The sequence below is a fragment of the Sciurus vulgaris genome (genome assembly GCF_902686455.1).
Source record: "Sciurus vulgaris genome assembly, chromosome: 4".
Classification (NCBI taxonomy): domain Eukaryota; kingdom Metazoa; phylum Chordata; class Mammalia; order Rodentia; family Sciuridae; genus Sciurus; species Sciurus vulgaris.
Window position 1 is genome coordinate 74,391,375 of NC_136464.1, and position 23,871 is coordinate 74,415,245.

At 37.7% G+C, this 23,871-nt stretch overlaps 1 protein-coding gene across 1 annotated transcript in view; it reads right to left on the minus strand.

Moving 5' to 3' along the window:
* Positions 1-1,622, minus strand: part of LOC306659751 (tyrosine-protein phosphatase non-receptor type 21-like) — a 355,478-nt gene extending 353,856 nt beyond the window's left edge. Inside the window, 2 exon segments of the mRNA XM_079137491.1 lie at positions 2-629; positions 631-1,622. Of these exon segments, the coding sequence (XP_078993617.1) occupies positions 2-629; positions 631-1,313 (1,311 nt within the window). The 5' untranslated portion in view covers positions 1,314-1,622.
* Between the last annotated feature and the right edge of the window lie 22,249 nt (positions 1,623-23,871).

A 23,871-nucleotide genomic window follows, 5' to 3' on the forward strand; every position in this document is an offset into this window, starting at 1 on the left:
GGATCAGGGCACTGTGCCGATGAGTGGGGATGTAGTCGGGTCTCATGACGTCGCTTCCAGTAATACTTGGGTTGGAGGACATAAGGGAGGGCTGCAAGTATGCCTGGGGGTTATTTAAGGAGTTGGTGCTATGTGCGCTGTAGACACTACCATTACGGATTCGACCATTGAGGTCCATCTGAGCTCTATCCAAACTTGTCTGCGAGTGACAATAGTATCCATTCTGGTTGGGCACAAAGAGGTTATCTTGGGAAGAAGCATATGGTTCTGTATAATGTCCATTATAATGCACCTGGGGCGGGGGAGGCATCACATAGGGCTGGGGTTTAGGCAGAGATAACCTTGAAGATGACCTCCTCCTGATTGGGTTCACTGTGATAGTCTGAGTTTGCAAGTTACACTGGTTTAATCTGTAAAATTTGTGTCGTGCGACACACAGTCTCCATACATATTTTGCTGTTTCCATGTCTTCAGTTTGAAACTGGATGGTCTCCTCTTTATTTGCCAGCTCTAATGCAAAAAAGGATTTGTTGTGGGACATGTTAGCAATATCCTGCCACCTAAATATCACAGGAGGCCTTCCATTCTTGTGTTTCACAAAGATACCTTCAAGACATGCTCCAATGGCTGTCACTCCCTTGGCTGTCCTTGGCAGGGTAGCTCTCTTCTCCATAGCCATCCATCCTCTCCACTTCCTGCATGTAGAGCATTTCAGCATCGGGAGCTGTGAGCCCTCTGTATTTTTGATGTAGTAAGGCCACTTTTTGGGTTGCTTCTTCCAATACTTTTTCATCTTGTAACCATCCCACAGGAAACAAGGCAAATTTCTGAAGAAAGTCTTGGGATTCATACTGATCAAAATCAGCTTGAACGGCTAAACCTGCTAGCTGAATTGCTTGTTCCAATGTACAAGGAATGTTTCCTTCCAAGATATCTTTCTTCAGCTGCAAGTAATACTGATACCTGGTAATCTCCTGCTGTAGCTGTAAAACTGAAGGCACGTAAAACACCACTCCAAAATAGACGGTAGGTTCCAGCGCATATTTATCCAGCTGCTTCTTCAGAGGTTTTTCCAAATCTACCCATCGGCGCTGATTTTGCTTGTTGTAGTACCAGAGGCTGAAGTAAGTGACCTCCCGCAGCTCCAACCTCTGGGCCACAGCTTCCAGGCTCTCCTGGCCAGTGCTCTCCACAGATAACGTGAACTCCACAAACTCGTTATTGAGCAGCTGGATCCGAGCAACCAGGCAGCTCTTGCTGGACACCGTGTAGCGCCGGGTGCGTTTCAATTTCAATCCAAATGGCAGTGGCATCTTCTCCCTTCAAGAATGGAGGGGCAAGGAAGGAAAAGCACCCCCACCGATCCAGCAGCGATGACTCCGGGAGAAAGCGGCCCTCTTCTGAAGGGATGAACACTGTCCAGTTCTGTGCCGCTCACCCAGCAGCGGCCGCCGCCATTAAAAAGCAAGAGAGTCTCCAAAGGCCAAGAGAGGGGAGCATCCACGCCAGCGCTGCACCCGCGCCCGCATCCTCGGGGCCGCGCGCCCGCTCAGCGGCCCGCCTCCCCGGGCCCCGCCGCGCGGCCGCCGCACCCGCGCCCGCACGCCCGCCCGCGCCGCCGCGCGCTCCGGGATTGACTTTTTTCACTTAGTATGATATTCAATTCCATCTGTTTATCTGCAAATGCCATAATATTATTCTTCTTTATGGCTGAATAATATTCCATTGTGTATATATACATAGTTTCTCTACCCATTCATCTGTTGAAGGGAATCTAGAATCAAAATACATTCTGTAAAAATAAAAAAAAATTGAAAATAATAATAATTAAAGAAAAGTCCTTCAAGTGTCCAAGTGATGGCTTCTGAAGACCTATGGTCATTTTGTGGCCATGGATATGGAGGCATTGTTATGGATAAGGGAGATGCCAAAAGTAAAATCAAAAGACATTGGAGGCCAATTATATAAGAGAGACAAACATAAATCATTCACTCATTGAATCCTGTGAACATCTCTCAGTCATTTTCTGTCTATGTCATGCTGGACAAAGACCAAAAGGACAGACACATTGACATCTGCAGGAAACATACTCTTAAAGCACTGAAGTAGAGAATGATCTTTACAACGTTGGACAGAAGAGCAATACACTAGTTATCTGATGTGATCCAACATGGAGATTACCCATCCTGTGGATTTGATTTAAGCCACCTCACAAACTAGGATGCCACTAAGAGAGAAAGCATCCAGAACAAGGGGACCTGTTTTAGAAGAGATATTGAGTAGTTTGGTTTATGTCATTTAGCAAATATGGGAAGTTGCCTAAAAATACCATGTAATAGATTCCTGTAACTGGGAAATTTCTTCCCAAATCAAGCATATTAGTCAATATTTTAGTGTAAGAAATGCCAACTGCTTCCTAACTTCATATGCATCTAAACTGTAATAAGTATCATCATTAAAAAAACATGTTTTTCAAAGTATCTTCTGGTACCAAAATGTTTTCATTATTAAAAGATGAAGAAATATTGATCTAATATTTTAAATGCGACACATTCTGACATTATCCAGTTGTTTTTATTAGCTATGTTATTGACTTTCAAAGGCAGGAGAAACAAAAACACTAAACATTATGCCTGTTAGTCCTCGGAGGCTAATAACTGGAAGGAGACTTAAAAGTCTCAGAAGAAGAAGAGAAGCTGTATTAAGTACTCAGCTCCAGCTTGCAGTGTATGCTAATCCTTTTCACCCAAGATAGCTTCAAGTTTAAGTTAAAATCCCACTCCATTACAGCCAATATACTCTAGGTAACACAGTTTTTCAGGCACAGAAACAAAATTCAAAATGTTTAAAGTTAACAGTAAAGTACGCACTTAGGGGAAAAATGTCATTTTAAAACAAAAATGAAATTACTAGATATTTGGTAAAATAAAAACAGAATAATTGACAATTATGATGACTCCCCAAAAATACTAGTACTGTGAAAATATTCTATAAATCCATAACTGATGAATGTAATTAATACATTCTCTAAAAACAATTAATCATGCAAATTGTGCCTTAAACTGTAATTTTTTAAACTACATGAATTGTTCTATATTTGCTGCATGGAAAAATGAAAACTTCTGTTTCACTCTGAATTATTATTTCCAAATCCACTTCACTTTATTCCAGCAAGCCATATACGATCATGCACTTAGACATCCAAAGTATGAATTAATGATCAGAATAGACCAACCAAGCAACAAAGTTTTATCATACAAAATCCACAAAAGTTCAGAAAACAAATTCACCACCTTTTCGTTAATTTAGATGAGGATGCTTGGTACATTTTCTCTGCCAATAGATTTCAAAAAGGAAAGAAATAACCTCTTTTGTGACTTACCAACCTTCATCTCCATATGCCAGTCTTCTACTTCCGCAGGTTAATATACCACTATTCTCTGCAAAACTCACCTCCCTCACTTCTCCATTAACTCAGACCAATCACACATTTTGAAATGAGATTTCAAATTCTCCCTAAGATATTCCTGATGCACTGCTTTATTTTGTATTTATTTTCTCTGCCCATTTAAAATATAGCATCTTCTAAAAGTGATAAAAAGGAATTGCCTTCTGTTTTGCTCGATTTGTATTATTATGTCATTAGAGGTGCCCAGTTAATACATTTCAATGTCATTCATTCCTAACCAAATTAATAAATGAGTTGAATATCAACTGTGAGCATAATTCTAGGAATTAACATTAAACAGAGATTTAGACTTGTAAAGCTTGTAGGCTTATTCATTTCTCAATTTAACCTAATATCACATGTACCAAACATTTTGTATATGGGATATGCACCTTAAATTATACATAGATATACACAAATGTAAAACACAAAATACAATTCATGATAGTAAAGGTACCATAAGATCCTGAATTTGATTCTGTTTAGGAAGAGGAAATTAGTGGAAGAACCAGTGAAATTAAACAAGACCTGTAGACTAGTTCATGGTACTGGGTCATTGTTAATATTCTCATTGAAATTAGTATATGGGAGTTGTGAGAGATCAACATCAGGGTAAGGTGAGATAACAGTATCTAAGATTTCTCTGTACTATTTCTGCAATATTTTATGAGTCTAAAATTATTTCAAAATTAAAATTTTTTTAAAGTAATGTAAAAGATATTATGAGTTGGACACAGAAAAGTCTGCATTATGATATATTTGAGCAATAACCCCCTTCAAGAAAGGTCTAAGTAAATAAAGAAAAGGGATCCACAGCTGAGATGAGGGGAGAGAGGATTAAGTGCTGAGGAGGGCTATTGGCCAAAGTATATTTTTATATCACTCACGTATAGGAATACATAACAAAAATCCCACCATTATGTTCAACTACAATGATCCAATAAAGAAAAGTGGAAAAATTTTAAAAAGGAAGATGCATGTGCTTAACCACAAAGGGTATGGTCAGTAGACAATCCCTAGCTGTCAGCTCCTTTAGGATGTGCCCTAGCCAGATCATCACCCCAGCCAAGGCTACATCTTCCCATCACAGCCATGTCTGGCCACTGGAAAAGCAAGGGTATAAAGGACTGGCCATTTTGTTTCAATGGAGTTCCCTTTAACAAGCAGTACTATTTCCCAAATCCCCTTCAAACCTGCTATAGTTCAAATCTGTTCTCCAAAGAGCATGTGTCAGAAACTGAATTCCCAGTGCAATGGTGTTAGGAGTTGGGGCTTAATGAGAGGCGATTAAGCTACGAGAGCAGAGCAAATGGATTAATGCTGTTATCAGGGAAGTGGGTTTGTTACAGCAGGTGTGTTAGTTATTTCTAGAGTGGATTTCTTATAAAAAGATGAATCGAGCCTCCTCGTGCTCAGTCTCTTTCATCCTCTATTCTAATTCCATGAACTGATGCAACAAGAAGGCCCTTACTATAAGCTGCCCCTCTATCTTTGACTTCCCAGAATCCAGAAATATAACATACAAACTTCTGTCTTTTATAAATTACTGTGTCAGGTATTCTATAATAGCAGCACAAAATGACCTAAGATTAAACTTTGTTGATTTTGTACTATAGTTTTTGACACATTTTTAATTCCTTCTCCTTCTTTTCTCAGGTATTAGTCCCTAAATCATGGTGCACACAACTATATCTCAGGATCTGCTTCTGGAGAACCAAACCAATGTTATATGAGAGGATGCTGACCATACAGAAGACAGAACAACTGCAATATGGTCATTAATGCTATAAATCAATGCATGCATTCCTGTAAAGCGCCATGCTATGCAAGACTGCAACATGAAATCTACAAGGCTTATGGGGAAAACATGATACTCAAAACATTATGTGTCAGTGAAACATTTTTTTAAAAAGTTGACACATTTTTGAAAAGATAGGAACCTAACAGAAAGTGTTTCAACTTTTATACATTCAATAAAGGTATATTTGTACATACTCTACTGTAATATACATAGTAATATATTCTTCAAAACAACTATATATATGAAATATACAAATATAATTATATATAATTACAATAAATACAGCACCTTTAAGGACTTGAAGTTTGCTTGTGAAAATAGTCATCAAACAAGTTTCAGCTTGAGAATTACTGTGAAATGGTCAATGAGGGCCATCTGCAAAACATCAAAAGGAGTGTCAGGCAGCTAATAGATGTGTCAGATTTATTTATTTTTTTTTTTGCATTCATCTAAGAAATCACACAAAAAAGGAAACACAAAATTCATGTTACACTCAAATTGCTCTCAAATACATCAATCATGTTGGAAAAAATTTATATTTTCCAAACAAATGATATAGGAAAACTAACTCTACAAGACAATATAAGCACTCTTCAAACAGTATTTGATATTTGGCAAATGAAAAGTACTGGTAAAACAAATCTATTTTCCTGAAGACAGAGAAGTTAAACTGCACAACATGTCAAGACACCAAAATCATATCATTTGTGACAATATGCTGGCTAATAATTTACAGCTGTTAGACCGATTATGTCAGTTCTAGTCAGATTATGTCAGATCTAGTATGTAACTAGATCTCAGTATTGGTTATACATGATGTGTGAAATTCAACCACACAGAAAACTAGCATATTTAATTTACTAATAATGACTAATTAAAAAGGAAAACACAAATATGCAAATATTTATCCTTGAACAAAATTTAAATGTAGGGATCTAACAACTATGTCAGTTTTTTTTTTTTATTGGCAATATTAGAAAAATTTTACTTAATATTTACACAGGTAACTCATTGGTTCACTCATTAAAAATTTATTGAGTGCCTGATTATGGCACAGCATTCATTCTGGGAAGAAAGCAATTAAGCAATATAAAATAGATGCTATTTTCCTGAAATGTATAATCTAAAGTGAATAAATGGAGAAAAATGAATGAATTTCATTTTTAAGATACTGAAAGTGCTATAGAAAAAAATGATAGTAATAAGACAAGGTAAGGACACAGAGAGCAATGGGGATAACAGCTTACCAGAGGCTCTGATGAATTTAAAGTATTGTTGCTTAGTAAGAGAAAGCATGTCTTTCACCTATAAAAATAAATTATTTGTATCTTTGCTATCTAAGAGCAGAGTGTACACGTTCATTTTTAGTGGACAGATGCCACTGGAGTTGCTTTACACCAAGACATCATTCTTAACCTGGTAAGTTTCCAAAAGCATTAGTAGGCAAAACAAAAGTGCTTCCCAGCTCAGAATGTTAAAGAGGAATAATTAAAGTCTTTCCCCATTCTCTCAGACAAAATGTGGACACAACCAGAGGTTACCAATAAGGTGCTAATCTCTTGAGGAAAGGACACAAAGATGCTGAGCCAGTTAGAATTTTGTTCATGAAACTAAAAAGAAATGAAGTTTCCAGTGACATGAAACTGGGTCAAGTAACTGGGTCTCAGCAGTCTGCTTTAATATTCACAATTGAACTGATAGGATAGCATATGATCTGAAATTTGTGTGTGTGGTTGTTATTGCTGTCATTGGGTCTACAAAGTGAAGACTCTTACCTCCTCAAAGTTACATGTTTACTCTTCTTTGTGAATTTTTTATTAAAATATAAACACTTTAATAACTTATGTAAAGAAGCCACATGAATTTGTTGCCGATTTGGAAAATTTATTATCCTTTTGTTTTATTTTCTTAATAGCAGGTGCTGGCTTATTTCCTCCTATCTCTTCAAAGTAGCCTTCCAAGTTTTATTTTTCTACATCTCTCAAGTACCAATTATAAGTTTATCTGCAAGCACAAAACTAACACTGCATTGTTGCCATGAAGCGATTTATTATCTTTTTAAGATACCTTTTAATTTTGTTTATACCTAGGAAGCAGAAGGGCAATCAAAATTCCTTTAATTTACCTCCTGCCTCAATCTGGAGGCAAAGTTAATACATGTGGCTCCAACAATTGATCTATCTTCTAAAACCCTAGCTTCACATCTGAATTACCTAAAAGCTTTATCAAAATACTCCTAAGTAAATCTTATCTCAGACAAATTAAATCAGAATCTCTTAGCATGTGGTCTCAATAGCAGTATTTTTTTATTCCCCAAGTGGTTATAATGTGCAGACAAGTCTAAGAATGACCACTCTTGTAAATAATCACAATATCTGAGGCTGGAAGGCAATTTTGAGCAGTGTTTACCAAAGTTTGAATATGCAAGTGAGAATCAGCTCTGGAGAGTTTTAAGGACCCTCATCCCTAAGGCACCTCTGAACAAGAATTTCCAGTGTGGACTATTCCAAGTGAATCTTTCTCATGTTGGAAGTTTATGAACCACAGCTTCCAAGGTTTTCTAAACTAACTTCCTACCCAGAAGCTTACCTCAAATGACACCCTCCTCTTGATTTACCCCATTACAATTTTTTCAGGGTTTTTTTTTTATCTGCAAGATACAGGACTTCTTTTAAAAACGAAAGTATGTCTGAATGACATGTATCAGCTACTAGAAGTCAGAAGACCTGAGTTTGGGGTCACTGCCCCATTATGTACCAATCATTCTACTTTGGACAAATTACTTTCTACTTCTCATATATGTAACGCTTATCAGGATTGTAATGATCAAATGAGTAATTCCTAAACCTGGTTGATACTCAAAATTTTCTGTAGAATGTTAAAAAAAATGGAGATTCTTTGGTCCAGTTCTGGAGATTTTGTTCCTTTATGTCTTGAGTGTAGTTGGATATGGTAATTTCTCTTCTAAAGATCTGCAAGTGGGTTTAATAATCAGGCAGTGATGCTGATTTGAGACTCATGAAGTGAGGGAGACCTGCTGTCAGCACCAGGGCTATTAATGTTCCAGTCAGAGTCACACCCCTGACCTCCCCTGATAACTCACATCTCAGCAGGCACTTTTCTGGTAGAACCCTGACTAATGCACTTGTTCACTCTAATATGAGGATATGCTTTAGAATAAGTTCTTTGCATCTACATCTTTTTCTGTTATGATCCACTCTTTCAATAACATGAATGCAAGGTATTGTCCTCACTGTAAACGCTTTATAAAATACTTTTATGTGTACAATTTCATTAGCTTCCTAAAACCTTTCCATGAGGTAGGATTTATTAGCCAATTTACAAAGATGAGGAAATAAAAATCAAGTATATTCAAGGATTTGTTCATGCCCACTTGGCTTTAAGAATGTGAAAGCCATTTTGTTTCATCTTCTTTTATGTTCATAAGCACAGTTATGACATGCAGGACAGAACATATATTCAGATATTAATTTGTGCCAAGTTTTTTCCTTACCTTCTTTCTAAAAGGAAGGCATACCTTATACCTCAAGGGCATTTTAGGTACCAGAGAAGAAACTATTTGAATTTTTCTTTCCTAAAAATTCATGTTCATTTGTTAATTGATTTATTCATTCCATAAATAATTTTTTGAATACCTGATATAAGTCATGGCCAGGTGGAGAGGAGGACGATAGAAATTGGAGAAAAATAAACAAACAAACAAATCCCAATGTCTCAGTGTGATTTTAATTTGAATTTCTCTAATTGCTAGGGATGTTGAACATTTTTTCATATATTTGTTGATCGATTGTATTTCTTCTCCTGTGAAGTGCTGGTTCTGTTCTTTTGCCATTTATTGATTGGGTTATTTGTTTTTGGTGTTAAGTTTTTTGAGTTCTTTGTATATCCTGGAGATAAATACTCTATCTTTGGTACAGGTGGCATTCCGCATGCTCTCTCTTCATATTTTTGATTGCTTCCTTTGCTGTCAAGAAGCTCCTTAGTTTGATACCATTCTGTTTATTGATTCTTGATCTTACTTCTTGAACTTCAGGTGTCTTGTTGAGGAAGTCGGTTTCTAAGCCAATATGATGCAGAATTGGTCCTACATTTTCTTCTAGTAGGTGCAGGATCTCTGGTCTAATGCCTAGGTCTTTAATATACTTTGAGTAGAATTTTGTGCAGGGTGAGATATAGGGGTCTAATTTCATTTTGCTACATATAGATTTCAAGTTTTCCCAGCACTATTTGTTGAACAGGCTATCTTTTCTCCATTATATGTTTTTGGCACCTTTACCTAATATGAGATAATTGAATTTATGTGCGTTTGTCTCTGTGTCTTCTATTCTGTACCATTGGTCTTCACGTCTGTTTTGGCACCAATACCATGCCAATTTTGTTACTGTAACCCCATAGGATAATTTAAGGTCAGTATTGTGATGCTTACTGCTTCACTTTTCTCCTTAAGGATTGTTTGGCTATTCTGGGTCTTTTGTTTTTCCAAATGAATTTCATGACTGCTTTTTTTTATTTCTATGAATAATGTCACTGGAATTTTAATAGGACTTGCATTAAATGTTCATAGTGCTTTATGGTAGTATGACCATTTTGAGTACACTGAGATTCCATCTCACTCTAGTCAGAATGGCAATTATCAAGAATACAAGTAACAATAAATGTTAGAGAGGATGTAGGGGAAAAGGTTCATTCATACATTGCTGCTGGGTCTGCAAATTGGTGCAACCACTATGGAAAGCAGTATAGAGATTCCTCAGGAAACTTGGAATGGAACTACCACTTGACCTAGTTATCCAGCTTCTCCGTACATACCCCAAAGACTTAAAATCAGCATGTTACAGTGACACAACCATGACAATGTTTATAGCAGCTCAATTCTCAATAGCTAAGATACGGAATCAACCTATGTGCCCTTCAACAGGATGAATGAATAAAGAAAATGTGGTACATATACACAATTGGATATATTGGATATTACTCAGCACTAAAGAAGAATGAAATCATGGCATTTATTGGTAAACGAATGGAACTCTAGACTATCATATTAAGTGAAATAAGCCAATACCAAAGAATCAAAGGCTGAATATTCTCTCTGATATGTGGATACTGGTACACAATAAGGCTCAAGGGAGGTGAGAGCAAAGAATAGAATTTCATTTGATTAGATGAAGGGGAATGAAGGGAAGAGAGGGTAGAGGGCAATAGGAAAGACAGTAGGATGAATCGAACATAATTTCCCTATGTTCATATATGAGTACAAGACCAGTGAAACTCCACATTATGTATAACCACAAGAATGGAATCTTAATTATAATAAGTTATACTACATGTATGCTTAATATGTCAAAATACACTCTCCAGTCATGTATATCCAAAAAGACAGTTATGATTTGGATCTGATGTGTCCCCTAAAACCTCACGTGTGAGACAATTCAAGAAGGTTTAGAAGAGAAATGACTGAATTATGAGAGTCTTACTTATATCAGTGAATTAATTCCCCTTTATGGGATTAACTGAGTGCTAACTGAAGAAATAGGATGTGGCTAGAGGAAGTAGAAATTGGGGACATGATTTAGGGTATATATTTGTATCTAGCAAGTGGAGACCTCTCTCCCTGCTTCCCGATTATCACGTGAGTCACATCCCTCTGCCACACTCTTCCACCCTGATGTTCAGCCTCATTCCAGCCCCAAGAAATGGAGCTGGCTGGCTATGGACTGAGACCTCTGAAATTATGAGTCCCCAAGTAAATGTTTTCTCCTCTATGATTGTCCTGGTCAGATCTTTTAGTCACAAAAGCAAGAAAACTTAATGAAACAAAGATCAAATAAATAAATAAATGAAAAAATACATAGAACAAGAAAATGTCACATGGTATGCAGAGAATAAGAAAAAAAAAGGCATAGCCAATGATCATGAGGCTACATTAGTCTCAGACATTAGAAAAATTCTCTAAAAGATGATCATATTCATCATTCAAGCTTATTTTAAATTATAAGATGGAGGCATTAACTCTCCATGTTAAGCCCAGGGAACTGGCTTTCTGTGGAGGGGAAATGGTTAGTGCAAAGGTCCTGGACCAAGAATAAACTAGTGTTTGGAAATGAAAGAATTGAATCATAATGGGCAAGAAGGAAACTAACTGAAGTTGAAGATACAGAAAGAGGCAAAGGACAAGATCACAGGGGATCAAGTAGGCCAGGAATGTTGAATATGGAATATTTTTTCCTACTATGATAGGATTGAAGAATTTTAAGCAAGAGAGAAATAGGATCTAATTTCTTGGGCTACTCTCTAGAGGGACAACCAGAGAAAGGAAAGCAATTGGAGTAATCAAGACAAAGTGTGCTGGCTTAGAGCAGGATGATAAGGAATAGTTAAAATTGGAGAAATGAATAAAGTTTTAGAGGCAAAGCTCACAATATTTCTCAATATATTGCCAAGGTTGAAATGTGAACAAAAAGAGGTGAGATAATTTTCACCTTTTTAAAGTGAACAATTCCAGGTTGGAAGTTACAAAATGGAGGGGAAGATGGTTGGCCCTTCTGGGGAAAAGTGGGAGTAGATTATAATTATCAAGAGATTCTTGTTGCCCCAATTACATTTAAGAGGTCTAATTGACATAAAGATGTCATAAAGTAATTTTCATGTAGAAGTACTAAGATTATGCCCAGTATCCTTGATGAGGACAGCAGAAAAGAAGGGTGTTTTTGAAGAAAGAGAAATATAATCCTCTGGAAAGAGGAGTAGATTACCATAATCTTAGGAAGGGAACAGAGCTCTGCAAGACCTGGAAACAGTAAGAAAGTGATACTCAGACCAACTCTTTGCAACACACTGAGGTGATGTCTCAAGTGTGAATTAATGTACACTTTGTTCCTGGGGACAATGGACCCCAGTTTTGAGAGCTGTCAGCCCTAGAATATGTATCCAAGTCAATCAAGCATAGTAAAAGCAATAGAGATTCTGAACTTCAGGGAGCCATGGGGACTTGGGAAAGGGGACTCATAAGATAATTAGTGGGATCAAAAAAGAATGAAGAGGCTACCAAGTATTCTGAAAGCAAAAAGAAGTTTGAACCAAAGGAAATATACCCAGTCAGAGTTGAATAGGAGTCACAGACAACACAGAGAAGCCTGCAGTGCTGGTGAGGACACTACATCAAAACCAATAAGCCTCAGTGTGTTCAGGAGAACAGAATTCACAGGAAAGAAAGAAGGGTGGGGCACACATGTCTCATGACCAAGAATCATCCCATCTACCAGGAGACTCCAAGAGCCACATCCCTAACCCTGTCTCATAAAGTAGGTGGTGAAAGTCAAAGAAAGTAGGAGGCTTCGTAGGTTTTTTTTTTTTTTTCTTTGAATTCTTAGACTACATAATACCTCAGGGACTATTAACATTTCTCAGTCACACCAACTATTAAAGCAAATATAACTAAAATATAATTTTCCTCTAACCCTTAGATGGGAGTCTAGGGACATACAATTTCTCTGCAAATCTGAGTGTAGCATGAGTGAATTTTATGACCCTGTAACATGAATAAAGTATATAGAGGAAGAGAAAAGTTTCTTAACTAAGCCAGAAAGGCATACATTTAAGAAGTGTGTGGAGGAAGCATAAAATAACCAATAAAGAGCTGATAGTGAACACTTTAAAATTTTCCCCCAAAATTGGGAAATTATTTAATTTTAAGAAAACATACACACACATACACACACACACATATACCACACACTCACACTGTATATGCCCTATATGCTATGGAGACTGGAATGCCATGCAAAACATTCTAATTATTTCAATACAGCAATAATATTAACAGTCTGTACTTCTTTCTATGAAAAATACAAACTGTCCGTTTAAGAAAGAATGATAAATTGAGTAAAAACCAAGATAAGAGTGAAGAGGAAAAATATAAGGGTCTCAGCTAAAGACTCAGATAATAACTCCTCAGTCTTGCTCTTGATAGAGATGTCTAATGCATTAGGTCGGACTGTTGAGCTACAGCTCAACTTAACTCCTAAGATCTCTCTTCTCATTTTCAGGTACTTCATAAGAAATACATATATAATATGTAGTTTATATACATATTTATATGTTATATATATGTTTATATATATATATATAAATGTAGTGGTTCATTTGAATTGTCAACTTGATTGGATTAAGAGATCCTGATGAATAAGAAGCCTCTGAGTGTGTTCATGAGGGATATCTAGGAATGATTGGAATGTGGGATAGGAACTGAAGAGGATCCCCTTCCTAAACGTGGGCAGCACTGCCCAATAGGATGGAATAAAAGCTGGAAGAACAAGGAAGCAGATGCAGATGAAAGCTTGGCTCTTCTTGAACCAGTTCTTGATCCCTTCGATCCTCTGAGGATATCTGAGGATATTGAACTCTTGTTTCTTCACTCTTCCAAAGCAGACTCTGTCAGTGATTCTCCAGGTAGTTTCCAGAAGCTTTGATCTTCGACTAGGGTAACACTGTTGATCTTTCTTGTCCTGGGGCTTCTCTGTCTTGGACTGCGCAACTGCTGTTTCTTTCAGCTCTCCAGCTGCAAACAGCCATTTTGGACTATTCAGCTTCTGGTTGGGTAAGCCAATCTAATAAATCCTCTTTTTATAATCATGCTTCCTGTTGATTCATTCCTCTAGAGAACCCTAACTACTAAAATAATATATATATTACATATATAATATGTATTAATACATATATAATACATATTAATATATATCAATTAATATATAATACATACAATAGACATATGCAATATACAAATATATATATTAGCATATATAATATATACCCACACATTTTAAATCTATATATGTTTTAATAAATATGTATTCATGTGTATTTATATATATAATTGTGGCCAGGGTCATTACATGTGCCTTCCCATGTGTAATAACTGAATATATATATATATTCAGTACTTTCTGTTACACATGTTAGTTTAGGCACATGGGGAAGGCACATGTGATGACACATGGCCACAATTGAAATTTGATAAAAATTTAATTAGGTTTAATATGGTTTTCAAAAATCCCTTAGAAAACCGGGCATAGTGGCCCACATCAGTATCCCAGCTGCTTGGGAGACTAAGGCAGGAGGATTGCCAGTTCAAAGCCAGCCTCGCAAAAGCAAGGCACAAGCAAACTAAGTGAGACCCTGTCTTTAAACAAAATACACATACAAAAGGGCTGGGAATGTGTCTCATTGGTTGAGTGCCCTGAGTTCAATTCCAAGTACTATACTCCAAAAACAAAAAATTCCTAAGCAAATATTTATTTCTCCATGTGAGAAGATGATGCTATCTACAGTTTTAAAAATATTTTCCTCACAAACCATATGCTTTATTTGCATAACTACATGGCTATGAAACTTCACTTGCATAGTATAGAGTTAGTTCTGTGGAACATATGTAAGAACTACACTTCACTACAGGTTTGTGGGGAGATAGGCCCAATGCTTTACCATTATTCCTCCAACCTAGAACTTATATGAGCATTTGGGAATAATGTTACTCCCTTTTTATATGCCTCTTGTTTAAAATTTTCAGATTATTTTCTGCTAGTATGCAGTCAAGGAAAGAATGCATGGCTCCAAAACTAACTCTGGTTTCTTTGGTGTTCAAATAAAACTTTTAGTGTGTATTCTCTCCGAGTTGTTTATTTCAGAGTGGTTGTTGACAGGTTGTAGCAGTGCTTCAAGTAAGAGTACTTATTCCTTCACTTCAAAAGTTCTTTTTAGCTTTGTAAATCAACATTTATGTTTTTCCTCCCACCACTGCCCCATCCTTGTTCTGATCATGCTAAACATCATTCTTTTAAGAATTTGTTAGTTAACTTGGGGAAACTAAAACAGGAACATGCTCAGAGACACAGTGAACAGAACATCCACAAAGAAAGAAATGCATTTGGTCTTCAACATTTCAAAAAAATATTCATTCTCTTCTCTATAGAGACAAGTATATAATAGAAAACATCAAAAAGTATATTCAAACACTATGTTGGGCATAGCAAACAGGCACTGCTGGTGTGAGTGTACATTGGCACAACCTCACTGGAAGATAATTTGGCAATTCCTGTCCAAAGATGAAATGCACGTATGTTTTTGACATGTGCCCAAAATGATACCTAAAAGTCTGTTCAATATAACCAAGTTTGCAATAGCAAAAGATTAGAACAAACTAAATCAGAGCTCCATTGAATGAATTATTGTGGTGGGCGAGACACAGGGCCAAGGGTTACGCCACGTGCACCTAAAGATGGTGACTGGCAGAGAGCAAACAGTGTCCTGATTAGGCCTGGAGAAAGGCAGGAAGCATTTACAATTGGCTGTATGATAATCAGTTCAGCCGCCTAGTGCATGGACAGAAATACTTCACATGTATGCTTGAGCTAGTGATTGTTTGACCTTTAACAGGATTGGGTGGACATATCTGGTTACAATTGCTTATGCAAGAGACTGCGTATATATTGAGGGTGTTATCTGAATAAAGTGGAAGCTGCTTCATGAACTTCTGAAGAGTACGTGTCTTTTGTCCCACTGGTTGGGCTGAAAGAGCAAGAAGCATCAGCGGCGAGCCGCCTGAAGCAACCCGGGCTAAGAAGCTGCGGTTTTCAGTAAGTGGTGGCCCGGACTGGGATCAGACGAGAATCAGACTGGGAATTGGTGAGCGCTCAGGTAAATAAAAGACAGTTTTGCTAGCGTAATTAACGAGAAGGTTTCCCTATTTGAGGAAACGGTTACGTTAAGGTTTTAACTGAAGATTCCCCTAGAGAGGGAATATTAATGGAAGATTCTCCTAGAGGGGGAATATATTGAAAGGCTAGCCCAAGAGACAGCGAAGGATGTCCTATAACAAATATGTGTAAGTTGTTAATTGTGTTACCTTTTCTTGTTTGGTTTCTGTTTGTTGTTGTTGTAGCAATGAGTACATTAGTTGGTTTCTGTCTGACTTCCAAAAAACCAAAATTTCAAAAATGGTTAAGAGAAGGGGAAAAAATATTAGAAACTGTAAAAGAAGAACAATCACGTCAAGCTTCTGAAAGAGAAAGTAGAGGTTCAGACCTCTGTGCCTCTGCCAGAGCAGTATTAACTCCAGAGATGGGAGTACAGCCAATACCTACTTCGGCTGTCAGCCCATTACCTAAAGGAACAGTGGGACTAGTTCTGGGGAAGAGTTCTTCTGCTTTAAAAGGATTAAATATTGTCCCTGGAGTTATAGACCCTGATTTTACAGAAGAAATAAAAATCCTTGCTTCTTCATCAAGAGGTGTAGCAATAATAGCTCAGGGTGATCGCATAGCACAATTGTTGGTCTTACCCAGTTGCTATGATCAATATCCATCAAAAAATATTATTAGGGGAAATAAAGGATTAGGTTCTACTGGCCAAAATATGGTCATGTTAACATGGGGTTTAAAAGATAGGCCTATGACAAAGTTAGTGATAGAAGGCAAAAGATTTGAGGGCTTATTAGATACTGGGGCTGACAAAAGTATTATCAAAATTACAGAATGGCCCAAAGCCTGGCCACTTCAACAGGCAGATCAGACTTTAAGGGGATTGGGTATGGCTTCCAATCCTAACAAAAGTGCAGCCATATGAAAATGGAAGGTGGCTAACCAGGAGTTTATGTTCTGATACTACCCAATGTAATGCAATTGCGGGCAATCCTCATGGAATCTAACATGCTAATAGGCCAAGGACCATATGAAGGGCAAGGTAATCAGATTAATTTCCACCCCGGTGTGTATCAACAAATTAACCCTCAACTTTTAATCTATCATTATATGGATGATATTTTGCTAGCTCACCAAGGAAAAACATGTCTTTAGAGCAATGTTATAATTTCTTACTAAAGTCCACTGGAAAGATGGGCTTACACATTGCCATTAATAAAGTACAAATCACAGACACCAAAAACTTCTTGGGATCTATCATAAATCAAACTATGGTTAAACCCATAAAAATTACCGTTCAGGTGGACGAGCTTAGAACTTTAAATGATTTTCAAAAACTTTTGTGTGATATTAATTGGATTAGACCTTACCTTCATTTACCCACATCAAGTTTGGGCCCCCTGTTTGATATTCTTAAAGGAGATTCTGACCCTCTTTCTAAGCGAGTGCTTGCCCCTAAGGCTCTAACAGCTCTCAAGCTTGTTGAAACAGCTATGGAAAAGGCTCATCTTGATCATATTGACCTAACTAAGCCATTATCATTCATTGTCTTGGCCACAAATAAGTTACCCACAGGAGTCTTTTGGCAAAAGGGTCCTATTCTATGGGTTTCACATGAATTATGCCCCTAACAAGGTCTTAGCCTTGTTTACTGAATCTGCGGCGAATTAATTCTTAGGGCATTAAAAGTATCCCTTTCCACCTTTGGATCACATCCCTCAATATCACTACTCCATATTACTACGATCAGATACAATATCTTATTAATAATTCAAATTCATGGGCTATAGTCTTTTACTAGTACTTCTGCTGTGTTTGACAATCATTTGCCATCTGATCCTCTTTTCCAATTTTGGAGTCAACATCCTATAATTTTTCCTAAAGTCACCCAAAAAGAACCTATTACAGGAGCTACCCTTATATTTACTGATGGATCAAAAAATGGTACCGGTGCTATTACTATAGATAATGTTACAGAAACATTGTTGTTTAATACTCTATCTGCATAACAAACAGAACTATTAGTAGCTATAGGAGTATTCAAAACCCACCATGAGCCTTTAAACCTATTGTGTGATAGCAAATATGTTGTTAATGCTGTTCAAAATTAGAATTAACTGGTATGATTTCCTCACCTCCACTATTACTAAATATTTGCAAAGTTTACAAAAACTTATTTGGGACAGAAAAAATCCTTTTTTTATTGGGCATGTTCGGGCTCATACTGGCCTTCCAGGTCCTTTAAATTTACACAATTTAACAGACATGGCCACCAGAGACCCACACATCTTAATACACTTAAAAATGCAAAACCTTTTCATTCCAAATTTCATGTAAATGCTTCCACTCTACACACACGCTATAAAATTACTAAGGCCACAGCTTGGGACATGTTCAAGTCTTGTGCTAAATATGTTACACTTATTCCTAACCCTCATTAGAGTAAATCCAAAAGGGCTTCAGCCCAATCATATTTGGCAAATGGATGTAACTCATTATTCAGAATTTGGAAAACTACAATTCATTCATGTGTCTATTGATACCTTTTCAGGATTTTTTATGGCCTTTGTGCTTACTGGAGAAAAAAGCAAAGATGTAATAACACACTGTTTACACTCTTTCTCCATGCTAGGAGTTCCCAAACAAATTAAAACATATAATGGTCCTGGATATACGTCCCAGGCCCTTTAAATAATTTTGTTCCACCTTTGGTATTTCAAACATGTCACAGGAATTCCCTATAATCCTACTGGACAAAGCATTGTGAGCTTTCCCATTTAACGCTTAAAACAATGCTTTATAAACAAAAGGGGGGGGAATAGGGGCATCACACAGATCCCCAAATGACAAATTATCTGTTGCCTTGTTCATCTTAATTTTTTTAAATCTTGATTCTGAGGGCCGATTGGCTGCTGACCATCATTCAGAGCCCAATAAAAAAACATTTAACTCAAGTGCTCTGGAAGGACATTCTATCGGGACAATGGAAAGGCCCGGATCTGGTGTTAATCTGGACCTGAGGATCTGTTTGTGTTTTCCCACAGGATGCATAATCGCCAATTTGGGTGCCAGAGAGATTGGTCAAGGCCTCAACAGAAACCCCAAAACAGGAAGAAGATGAGGAGGCTTCTCCCACTGATGGTGCTTGCAAATTCTCACCAAGTTGATGGAGGAGACTCACATGAACTATGGGGGATAGTGAAGATGTGGTCCTATCCTGTAGCCCTTACCAACTCCTCTGTTCTATATCCTCCTATTTTTACAACAATTGGCCACATTTCTGCAGTCCGCTGTTCTATGGGGAAAAGATTGGTTTGGGTTTTTGTCCAGGGGAGGTCTTTTGTGTGTTGTATCTGTCCTGTGCATATACAAAATGCATATACATCCGCGCAGAAAAACAGCGATTATTCGCCAAGCTCTCGTCGCAATTGATGCTGGCTCATCCCCCCAAGTCTGGTTAAAAATGCTGGACCGGTAGTCAAAGACGGGTAAAATTCATGGGGAGCTCATACCAACCTAAGACAGGAAATGAGGGCTAGAGCCTCATTTTCCAGTGACGCGTAAGGATGTTGCTCTACTGTGGACAACCTAAAACAGGCACAGTCCCTTTTATAAACAGAAAGGGGGAGTTGTGGTGGGCAAGACCCGGGGCCCAGGGTTACACCACGTGCATCTAAAGATGGCGACTGGCAAGGAGCAAACGGCATCCTGATTATGTATGGAGAAAGGCAGGAAGCGTTTACAATTGGCTGTATGATAATCAGTTCAGCCGCCTAGCGCATGGACAGATATACTTTACATGCATGCTTGAGCGAGTGATCGCTTGACCTTTAACAGGATTGGATGGACATATCTGGTTACAATGGCTTATGCATGAGACTGCTTATATATTGAGGGTGTTATCTGAATAAAGTGGAAGCTGCTTCATGAACTTCTGAAGAGTACGTGTCTTTTGTCCCACTGGTCGGGCCGAAAGAGCAAGAAGCGTCAGCAGCGAGCCACTTGAAGCAACCCGGGCAAAGAAGTGGTGGTTTTCAGTAAATTATTTTACATGTATTATAGTAGGACAAAATTCAACTACATACCACACACTATGACTTTATATATTGCCATGAATATATCTCTTAGATAACATTAAGTGAATGTAACATGTAGCCAACAGTGTTATAGTATTCCAACATTTTTGTTTTAAAAGGAGAAGAAAATACTCAAGGAATATATTGTGAAGGGTACTGGAAGCACTGGTTGCCTGTGAAGATGTGGGGGAGGATCCTGGGTTTGAGAAAGAGGTGGAAGGTAAACCTCTGTCCATTCCCTCTGCCCCCAACAAGTATAGTCTTTGCAGTTATTGAATTATTTATCATATAAAAGTAATAGTTACTGAAAATTAATAGACTTAATGAAGTGTGAATAACACTAAGGATATGCTAAGGCAGTGGAGAGCTATAATCTGGTCTTAAGAAAGAGAGTACCATGATGGGAACTTTACACAATGAACATTATAAAGATATTCCTAGCATTCAAGTCATGACTCTAGATTCAGAAGGGCCAATTAGACCTGTGATTTCCAACCTTTTTCACATTGGAATGGCTGAATCTCATCTCCATGCAATCACCTCGGCTATGGCCCAGACATCAAAGATCTTAAAAGCTCCCCAATTGATTATGAAGGCCACCAAGATTGAGATCCCTAACATAGAAAGTTAACATTTGTAAGTAATTAGGTAATCCTTAATAAGAGACCCTGCGTTAAATAATGCCAAGGAGGAAAGAAGAGAAAAGACACATTCCATAGCTCTCAAGATGGTGAATCTTCACAATTCTTCCATCAATTCGATGCAAGGTACAAAAGAAAGAGCAAGAAGACAAAGACTAATCCCTTGTTTTCTGGTTTGGCAAATAAGTAATGTTACTACCTTAAACAGAGAGGAAAGGCTCTGTGGTAGGAAACCAAACAGATTTTGTTATAGACATCCTCATTTACTTATTTGTAATATATGCAAGCAGAGTGATATAGGAGCAATTGACTATGTGAGTGTCTGGGATTTGGAGAACAAGTGAATGGGGACTTGGACCTTGTAATTAGAAGCAAATCATGATAGTTGAAATTATAAGACAGAATACAATATAAGAGAAGTTCCAAATCTTATGCTGTCAACAGAAATAGAAAAATGGACATGAACATTGTTATGGTTTGGATAGGAGGTGTCCCCCAAAAGCTCACATATGAGACAATGCAGGGAGGTTCAGAGGATAAATGATTGGGTTGTAAAAGCCTTAATCCAATCAGTGAATTAATCCCATTAGGGATTAATTGAAGTGGTGGGGTGTGACTGGAGGAGATGGGAATGGGGGAGTGGCTATGAGGTGTATATTTTATCTGTGGAGAGTGGAATCTCTCTCTCTCTGCTTCCTGATGACCATGAGGTGAGCTGCTTCCCTCCACACCCTCTCCCACCATGATGTTCAGGCTCACCTTGATCCCTGAGGAATGGAGCTGACCTTCTATGGACTAAGACCTCTGAAACCATGAGCCTTCAAATAAATTTTTCCTCCTCTACAGTTGGGCTGGTCGGATCATTTATTAACAGTAGCCAAAAAGCTGTCTAAAATAAACATTCAAGGAAGAATGTGGTTAAAGAATTGGTCTGGGAGTTATGATTACAAAGTAATAAACAAGGGATTTCAACAGGCCAACAAAAGAATCCTCTCAAGAAAAGAGCTGTTAACAGAGTTAATTACTATAGAAATTCCCAGCCTGAGAAAACTTTATGGATTTAGCAACCAGAAGGAGACCATGATGAGTGTAATGTCCATGGAATATGTAGGTGGACCACTGTGTAAATTGCAGTGGAGTCTATTGTAGTGTGTCTCTCCATGGGTGTGTGGACAAAACCTGATTGCATTAGACAGTAGGAGCTATAGGAGATGAGCAAGTAGAAATAGCAGGAAAAGAGTGACAAAAAATACAGGATTGCTATGGTGAGGTTACATTTTAAGACTGTGAAAACAAGGATGTTTCTATATTCTAAGGAAAGTTATTAGGTGATGAAACTTATGATCCAAGAGAATGATGAGAAAACTGATAGAGACATTTCCTTGAAGACACTGGAGAGGATGGTTTTCTCTGGAGCAGGATAACTGACACCTCTTATAAAATTGAAGGGAAGAAAAATTTAAAATGTGTGAGGATGGAGATGAGGTTGATGGAATTGAAAGGGAGAGGATTCCTCACTTGTATCTCCTATATTTCTTGGAAGCAGAGGGGTTGGCTGTAGAGAATGAGGGAAGTGTGTTAAATTTAAAAGAGCTGAAGTTGAGAAGATAGTGGAAAAGTTTACCAAAGTCACATAGAGAAACTTAGGAAGAAGTAAGGTGCCTGCTGGTTTAGAAAACTATCACACATTTCCTGTTCATTTACTACAAGCTGAGTCCAGATCTGGATACTAGGGACATAGAGTGGGAATTGCAGACAGGCATCTGAACCTCAAGAACCTCAAACACTGATAATAGGATGACCAGATTTGAGCAATCTCCAATGATATACACACTGCAACTGGTGGTTGCACATTAGAATATGCCCTATGTGTTAGTCAGCTTTCTGCAGCTGGAACAAAATACCTGAGATAATCAACTTATAAGTAAGAAAGGTTTATCTTGGCTCAAGGTTTCAGAAGTTTCAGTCCATGGTCACTTTGCCCTGTTGCATCACAGTACATCCTGGGAGGAACACATGGTGGAGGAGGTTGATCATCTCATGGTACCCAGGAAGCAAGAGAGAAAGAAAGAATCTGGGGGTCCTCATACCCACTTTGAGGGCATACCCCCAATGACCTAACTTCCTCCAAGTAGTCCTCCAACCCTACATGATCCACCACCTCCCAATAACTCCTTGTCTGAACACCAGAAATTAGCACATGGGTTTTGTGGGGGACATTCAAATTAAAACACCCCAAAGACAGAATAGAGGAAAAAAGATTAAGAACATGAGATCCTGGAAATTTGGATAAAAGGAGGAAGACATTTTATACAGAACTCTATAAATAAAAAGTGGACTCAGAGAAAGAAAATAACCAGGAAGGGTATGAGCTCCAGAAGAAGAGGATGCTCTGCATTGTGGACCCAGGAACACTGCAGGAGCTCACAAATACTTTAAGAATTTAAAAGAAAAAGACTGAATAAGATGCATTAACAAATTAATGAGGGGAACCCTGAAAGGCTGGTTTTCCATTCATACTGCAATTGTGAAGCCAATGAGGAGGTGGTTCTGGAGCTTGCTGAAAGAGCTAAAATTTCCCAAGTAGGCAAAAGGAGGTTGCTCTAAAAGTTTGAGCGGGGACTATCAGTATATTATTTCTGTGCCAGGAGACAAGAACAGGACAAAGAGCTGCTCTTCCTAATTTCTCACTACGGAATACAGAAACTTCTTTTCTCTGACTTTCCTGCTTTTGGTTGTTTGCTTCTAGAATCCAACTGACCTTTAAGGAAAACTTGTCTGTGGAAATGCAGGCTGCCTCTTAGTCAATTAGTCTTAAGCTCGGGGAGAGGTAGCATTGGAAATGGTGTTTATTCTGTAGGAAAATAAGTATCTGAAGAAATATTGTTTTTCTCTCTGTAATTTATCCTCTTCTGTCCTAGCCCTTCATACACACACTTTCTCCTGCCTTTTTGTGTCTTTCTTTCATATGGCTTTTGATATTCTTTTTATAAGCCTTTTTATTTCTTTCTTTCTTTTTTTTTTTTTTTTTTTTTTTTTTTTTTACTAAAAGGAAGGACTTTTAACTTCTTGTGCAATTCCCAGTACTGAACTTATTAAAAGTGACTAAAGAAGATAGAATTGGCAGAAATGTGCTAAAATACAAACTCTCTCACTTGCCAAAAAGAGACTTGAGGTTTAGTTTCTAGTT